The 8,447-nt window shown below is 34.6% G+C and overlaps 1 protein-coding gene across 1 annotated transcript in view; it reads right to left on the bottom strand.

Moving 5' to 3' along the window:
- Positions 1–44: 44 nt before the first annotated feature.
- The window catches only part of LOC106875777 (5-hydroxytryptamine receptor 3A-like), a 72,748-nt gene continuing 64,345 nt past the window's right edge, over positions 45–8,447 (bottom strand). Inside the window, exons 2-3 of the mRNA XM_052973282.1 lie at positions 5,436–5,655; positions 45–5,329 (exon numbers count right to left, since the gene is read on the bottom strand). Coding sequence (XP_052829242.1) covers positions 3,598–4,797 — 1,200 coding nt within the window. The 5' untranslated portion in view covers positions 4,798–5,329; positions 5,436–5,655 and the 3' untranslated portion in view covers positions 45–3,597. The remainder of the gene's footprint in view (positions 5,330–5,435; positions 5,656–8,447) is intronic.

Genomic DNA, 8,447 nt, shown 5'->3' with positions numbered 1-8,447 from the left:
CGTGTTCTCATTCCCAAAGGTATTTTCGATGTTTATTATTATTATTATTATTATTATTATTATTAGTAGTAGTAGTAGTAGTAGTAGTAGTAGTAGTAGTAGTAGTAGTAGTAGTAGTAGTAGTAGTATTGTTATTATTATTCAAGTCACTGCTTGGAATTGAACTCAGAGTTAGTAGCCCGCGCTCTTAACTACTACGCCATATAATAATAATAATAATAATAATAATAATAATAATAATAATAATAATCAACAACAACCACAAAATCAAAAATTACCTTAGGAATGAGAACTCTCGTTCGAAATTTCCCCAAGACTCCTGATGAAGGCACCAGGTATAAGCCGAAACGTTGTGTTAACAATAAACAAGATGAGGACAAATATCCGTCAAATGTAAATAAAGTACAATCTGTTTGAGTCTTAATAAGTGCTGATAATTCGAAGTGCGCCAGTTATTATTGATATCACGCCTTCTCTCTTCATATACCACAACCTTCGTATTTCCCACTTCAAATCGTCGTAGTTGTTCAGCTTTTTCTATGAGTCTGTTATGTTGATTATCATGCAAAATCTTTCTTTTTTATTCGCCACATCAGTGTCCGGCTTCCGATGTCCGGTCAGGCGATCGAACTGAATCGTTGCATCCCACACGATTTTGCAATCTTCATTTTCGGTGGCTCCTTCGAGGGTTTTCTCAGACCACGTCTTGCCCTTTATAGGCTGTGGTTTTCTTAGTGCTCCCAATGTATCGTTCTCGCAACATTGTCATGTCGTCATTTGTAATCGCGTTGTACGAATTTCGGACATTCGCTAACGACGTGCCATACCGTTTCACCCCTCTCACCACACCTTCCGCGTTTGTAACTCTCGATAGTGTCGTCGATACTGCACTTCATATAGTTCGTAATACTTGTTCTTGTGTCTCTCATATTAGTACTTAGTTCTCTATTTTCAGATCACTATTTCTCATCCATAGCCACCGGTCTTCTGTAGCTGTCTTCGTGTTCGTATCTCATGCAAACTGACTATACATTTTCTCTCCTAGCAAGCTGTTTCTTCTTTGCCTTCTTTTCCTCTCTAAGTCTTCCTTTCTTTACCAAATTATCAACTTTGTTGACGCCGGGCTTATTCATATGTTTCAACGATAGTTCCACGGTTACATACCACCCTTAAGTTGGTTTCCTCTGTTTTGATACAATCCTAACAGCTGATCAAACTTGTCCCATTTTTTTTTTCTGGGCAAGTATAACTTATCGGTGCCTCTCTTAATGTAGAAGTCTTTGTATACCGTCAATATTCTTCTTGACTGCATATCTATGTTCATCAGTTCTTTCGTTTGTGAGTTTATGATTCCAGTTCCATACCTAAATGATGTTATTGCCCATATATTAACTGCTTGGATTTTATTCCATCCGGTCAATTTTGAGCGCAATATCAATCTTAGTTTTCGGATAAGTTCCATCCGGTGAACTTTGAGTGCAACACCAATCTTAGTTTTCGGAAATATTCCACCCCTAAGTTGTTCTTTCATTTCCTTCTCCATGGTTTCGTTGAACTCTTGTATGCCATGGCATTTGTGGCCTTTCTTTTCAATTTGTTTAATCAATTCTCTAGAAGGTAATTCCAGTGATTATACCTTGCCTCCTTTCGTGTACATTATACCACACTTCTTGAGTCCAAGTTACTTTCTAAAATCAACACTAAAGCAAGGACCGTGTTCCACAAAGAACTCATTTGTGCCTTATCCCTTTCATACAAATTCAAATCATCCATGAAGAGGATATGTTTGATTGTTTGATTATTGGTTGATGTCTTACAGAAATGTGTAGTCGTTTAAAATACAGATCTAAAGTCTGGCCATGTGCGATATTTGCAGTAAATGCACGAGCTGAATCTTTAGGGTTGCAAAAAATCAAACCAAGACTTAACTTTCACTGATCTATGCGAATAATGTCTGGATGTTCTGTTATAGTGGGTTATGTTGATTGACAAAACCAAGATGTAAACAACAGCCGTTTCGATTAGCCGTTTCGAATCCTGCTCGAGACGGACACATTTTAACCACTAAATAATCACCCACACTATATACTGACATACACTTTTTCCCATTTATTTTCGCCTTCGTATCTACGATGGAGCCATCAAGTATACGATGAAAATGCAGAGTTACTCGCCGTCGGTGAATTTTTAATAAAAATGCGAAGTTGGTTCGTCAATTCAAAAACCGATATCCACGAAAGAATCATACTTTCTGATTTGTTTAACGCTAAAACCCTTCCAGATGAGGGTCTTTGTAACCCTAAAAAATATCGTAACCACTGGTCCAACCTTCTGGCCGCGAAGAGGGAACAGACAGAGAGATGGACAAACGGACAAGCAGACGGGCATAGCCCCGATTATCGTAAGATATCACTTTGAATTTAACAAATTTTGCATTGCCTTGATAATGTTGTGTTAACATACATTTTCGCTTATTTCAGATTGACTGATATTTCCTGTATCTCTATATGTTGATACAACAGAAACCATCGTCGATATTGCATAGTGGAATCACCAATTAAAGATTTGATTTTCTGCATTCGTATATTTGTTATATCTTTTATCTTTTGTTTCAGTCATTGGATTGCGGCCATGCTAGATTTTAATCAAACAATTTGATCCCAGGACTTATTTTTAAAGCCTATCAGTCTCATTTGCCGAGCTGCTACGTTATGTGGAATAAACGGTTCTCAAACGATGATGGGGGCGACAAACGCACTCACAAGGTCACACACATAGAGACATATAAATATCTAAATATATGACGGGCTTCTTGCAGTATTTATCTACTAAATCCACTCACAAGTTTTTGGTCGGCCCGATGTTAGTGAAGAATACACTTCAGTGGAACTGAACCCAGAGCTATGTGGTTAGAAAGCAAGATTCTTCGTACACAGTCACGCCTATATATACACACGCACACATACACACACACACACACATATATACATATATGTATCAAAGAGATTATGTAAAATGTCATACGGTGTAACACTAAACTCAAAAGACGTTAAAACACTTTTATTTTCTGTGTCACTTATTTCCTTACAATATTAACTGTTCTTCAATGCTCACTTTCATATACCGAATATGAATGTGTTACATGATCGTATATTTCGACGCATCCCCATATGCTTGCATTTCTTGTAATAACACATAACCTTAGATGTATAATTCATAAATGTCGCTGTTTACAGTTGAATCTTTTACGCCACTACCTTCGAAACGAATTACTGACCAAATTACAATTATCAAACTTATTAAAATTTATAATATCATGCTTGAAATTTAAATTAAGCCTTATTTGCGAAAGCAATAACTCTCTTCATTACTACTTTGTTCAAATACACTGTAGCATGGCAATGGCACATTTAATTATTTAATATCAGTTATATATCTATAGTAGCAATCGGGACTGAGTTTTAGAAGTACAAGGCAAATTCTTTAAATATTTTGATTACACCGAAACTCCGTCGTGATCATAGAATGTCTAAGAAAATATATAGGATATATGAAAAATAAAAGATAAAAATTATGATTCGTAAATTAACAGACACATCATAAATATTGTTGGTCTTGTAAGTCATCAAACTCAAATAACAAAACTAAAAACACTATTGAAATTATAACCAATAATACGATGGCAATTTTTAGAAATATGGCATCCAGTCTTTCGTGATCGGAAATGCAGTTTCTCTTTTTCTTACTTTGAAGTTCTTTTTCATGAAGAGTTTGTGATTTTACCGTGGAAATTATTGAAGCATCTGCAACTTTGTTATTTTGAGTTTTGTTTTTATTTTCTTGAGATGATTGATTAACATGCAACTTGCTTATAACCACAGATCCAAGTGTGACGATACCACTTAACATTGACAATAACATTAAATATAAGATAAGCAGTGAAGGATTTTTCGAATTTTTTGGTGTATTCTTATCGATTTGAACAAGATACAAGACGTTTGATAAAAATATTGTTGTTGCTAAAGAGACTTTCTCCCCTGACTCAGGAGGCAGAAGAAAAACAAAAACAGTTAAAATAGTCATCATTACTGTCGGAATCAACATAGCTAGGATTCCTACGGTGAGTTTACGTCGTAACCTCATTCCCACTAATGCATAACTGAATTCTTCGACTTTGCCATTTGCCTCACCAGAGAAATGAATATCCCACTTGTAGTTTTCTGTAAAATTCATATTCCGGTAATAGATTGTTTGTATTCTTGTTTCGTTAGGAGAATGTAAAGGAACACACATTTCTATTCCGCAGTAATGGACATCAAATGGATACGTATAAGCGTTGACTTGGCAATAGGTCTCTATGTACTTAAGAGACCACAAATACACTGTTCCTTCATAGTCAACGTATACTTCGCGATTGATATTCGAATCACCTTGCTCATTCACTGAATTACACATCATCAGAGATGGCGTCCATATAAGATTTTCTGGTATATATATGTGTTCAATGTTGTTATAGTCCAATGGATTCCAGGTCAGATATTCATCAGTCCACCATGCTGAAATCAAATACCGAGCCTTCAGTAAGTTATTTACGAAGTCCAAGTCATACAGTGTGTGAAGAGTCAAGTTAATACTTACATCAATAGTTGTATACAGATTAAAAACAGGTCTTATATCTTTTCTATAATTCAAAAGCAAGGTATTTTTCAATCGCTCTTCATCCTCATGCGTTGGGTTGGAATTTACTATCAATACAATTGAACTCAAGCTAAAAGTCAAATATTTCATGAGCATCATTTTCTGTAATATTTTCAAGTGTTTTATATTGGTATATTCTTGTGCTAATGTTTCCCAGTAAATATTTTTTTTTGTATCAATTTTGTAATCGTTGTGCTGAACTAAATAACTGTTGTACAGTTTAGCATTGCTAAACGAAATAAGATATATAGAGTTTTCGAGAGAACACTACAGATTTATAGAATGCATTTAATACACAAATCTCACTTTAAATGCACTATGTAAGCAACGAGTTATCCCACAATGCAGCACTTATTTTTAAATGTGTTTTGATATATACAATATTTCATGAAGATGCTTTTTTTTTCGGGTTAAATTGGTTATTAAAATGAGAATATTATTTTTCCACTTGATTAGACAAGGATATTTAATCATTTAATTGCGTTAGAAGTATCTATGCAAGTCAGCTTTAATACTTATACGACTGCGATTCCAAATAGATATCCGTTCACGTAGCAATGTTTATAAATGGAAAAATTGAAGTAATTATTTGGTGCCAAATATGTACGAAGTAACAAGGTGACTCGGCAATCTGAAAGAAATAAAAGTAGGTAGATAACCATACAATTCAATGCTTGAAAATGCAATGTCATTTACTAACGTTTCAGCTACATATACAAAGCAATAAAAGTACTCACAGCAATATATGCAAAGGAACAGCAGCTTAAATTTCGTTGAACATTTTCATACCATTGAAAAAATTATCATCTTCAAGTACCAATTTTATACTACTGATTACCGTGTGAAGCAAAATTTTCTAACGCTTGTTTTAGATTAACGGCTGGCCTCAATTCTGTTTCCAAAATGACTTCCGTTTTTCTGTATCACATTAACCATTTCAGGATACCTTCGCTTTACCTGAAAAACCATAAATATACGGTATCTGACAATAAAATTTTGCTTAATTGTAATGTTTGTACAAATTTATGCTTTTCATAGAAAAGATGTTACAGTAATTTAAATTGTGGTTAACTACTTAAGCTAAAAATTTGCTCTCATAACTTTTCCTAGCGTTCACTCTCTGGACAATTTCGGTTATGTTCCAACAATTATCAGTCATATTATTTATATCCCATCTACCATGATACTGTTCCTCCATGACTTTCAAGTATTGGTAGATTCTTTCACCTTGCTCATTGCTGACCTTACCGAAGTTTCTGGGAAGTGAGCAAGATGGGTATGCAGAAAATGCAAACTTCGTGCTCAAGCAATAACTGAGTGTTTTGTAGCTTTCTGGTGGTATCTGAGCAATTTCGTTGTAATTCTTTGCTTGGCTTGTGTATTTCCAAGAAAATTATTAACAAAGTCTTTGAATGTTGGTCTTTTCGAATTCTGACATTGTCTCAATAAAATGTTCGTCTTTGATGAGCTGTCGAATCTATTGACCATCAATCAAAATGACCTTGCTCTTTTTTTTTTTTCAATTGACAGGCCAGGATATGACAAAGTGAATATTCGAAACACTCGCCTTCAGTTGGAAATATTTTAATGAACTGCTTTATGAAGTCCAGTTTCATGTTCAGAGGTAGGAATATAATTTTCTTTATATCAATGTGTCATTTGTAGAATGTGCAGATCACCAGGTTTGAGGTTAGATCTTGGAGGCCAATTCCTCTGCACCCAATGATTTTACCGATCTCTTCTGTCACACATGGATAGAAAGTAAGGATACTTGATGTATCAGTGTTGCTGACCCAGTAGGCAACATAGCATTTTAAGGTCAGCACAGATGATCCAATTGTGCTTGTGGTAATGCAACAAGTCAATAGCTCTACTCTATTTATGTCACCATACATTCACGAAAGCAAATTGACTGCTCCATTGGAACCCTATCATATAAATTGTCATTGTGAGGAGGAAACACTTTAATCTTCGATTTCAGATATCGAAGATCAGTCGCCATTTAGTTGAGTAGTAGATTGGAATTCCTATTTTCTCCAGTAAATTTTGCATGTTATGGCAGCACACAAAGCCACAGTCACTATGAACCTACTGCAGAAAGTCACTTTTTTCTAAATCGAAACTAGGATAACTCCACTCATTTTCTCAAGGAAATATTTTTCGTTCAATCTTGATACTAGGATGGTATATTCTCACATTGTGTAAATCAAGTACTGTTAACAATGGCGTAGAGAGTATAAATATTGAATATTTAATGGTGATGCCAATATACAAGATCGGTCATGCCCTTTATTTTCTTAGTGAATATTTTCTTGAGTGACTCAATTATCGTAATGTTTTGTTTGGTGTGTGTGGGTGGTGGGGGGGAACAGAGGCGATGGTCTGATGTCATCTTTCTGTTTGGTCCGGAATGTTCAGAGTATCCAGGAGTTCTTCCTGCAAGCTATATCACAATATGGACAAAAGTAAAGCCAGTAAGTTTGTACCCACGTGTGTGTTTTGAAGACTAGCTCCACATTTCCTACATTCAAATGAATAATCTGAGAAGAATCTATGCAATATGTAAATGGATAAACAAGATTCAAATTACGCGTAGCCGAAAGACCGATTTATCCTTCTTAGATATCAGAATTCAACTGAACTGCTGAATTGCAAATATATGGAACAATTTCTTTTGGCGACTTCTAGAACACAACCTTCTCCGGATTCAGTAGCTGTATTGCAGATATTAGATTTTGTCTGTTGATTCTACACCATATAGCTTTCAGATTCTACGGTCAAAGGGGACATAACTCTAATATGTTTTTGTTTCTCTTTTTGTTTCTGTTTCGGCTTTTTTCAACATTCCAACTTCTGGTATTTTCTCGTGATTTCTCTTGTTCTATTGTTCTGACTTGCAACTTGTATAGGTCATGTGCCCAGAGGCAGCAGGTTACTTGGGAAAACTAGGCGTGTTTTAAAACCTGCCAGGATAATATTTTCAATATATGAAACTTTTAGTACCTCAAGACTATATATAGAGTAAATAAAACAGTAACTAACATTCACCACATGGAGTACATTTTCTCTTGATCTTACCTTAACGGAAAACTAAATTATATAAAACAGGAGGAAAGAAAGAAAGATAGATAGATAGATAGATAGATAGATAGATAGATAGATAGATAGATAGATGGATGGATAGATAGAGAGATGGATGGATGGATGGATAGATAGATAGATAGATAGATAGATAGATAGATAGATAGATAGATAGATAGACAGACAGACAGACAGACACATACATAAATACATAAATACATACATACATACATACATACTTACATACATACATACATACATACATACATACATACATATTCTATAGCGTTACCCGTGACACAGAAACAAATTTCACCTTATACATATGCAATACATGCATATTATTTATCCAGATTTTATATCAGTATGAACTAAATTTACTATATTGTAAAAGCTATCTGATTTATAATTGACAAAACGTGTATTTCCCGTCATGCTCTGGATATTGGAGACATCAAACAACCAACAAATTTATTGGCAGCTATTAACCATATACTGGCGCTAGTGTGTGTGTGTGTGTGTGTGTGTGTGTGTGTGTGTGTATTTATATGGATTTAAATATATATGTATGTATATAAATATATAGATATATATCTATATACACACATATGTGTGTGTATGCTTGTCTCTCGCTATATATGTATATATGTCTGTATATATATAAAAGG

This window comes from Octopus bimaculoides, chromosome 15 (assembly GCF_001194135.2).
Source record: "Octopus bimaculoides isolate UCB-OBI-ISO-001 chromosome 15, ASM119413v2, whole genome shotgun sequence".
NCBI classification, from domain to species: domain Eukaryota; kingdom Metazoa; phylum Mollusca; class Cephalopoda; order Octopoda; family Octopodidae; genus Octopus; species Octopus bimaculoides.
The sequence above is the reverse complement of the archived record's forward strand: the minus strand, read 5'-3'. Positions and strand labels throughout refer to the sequence as shown.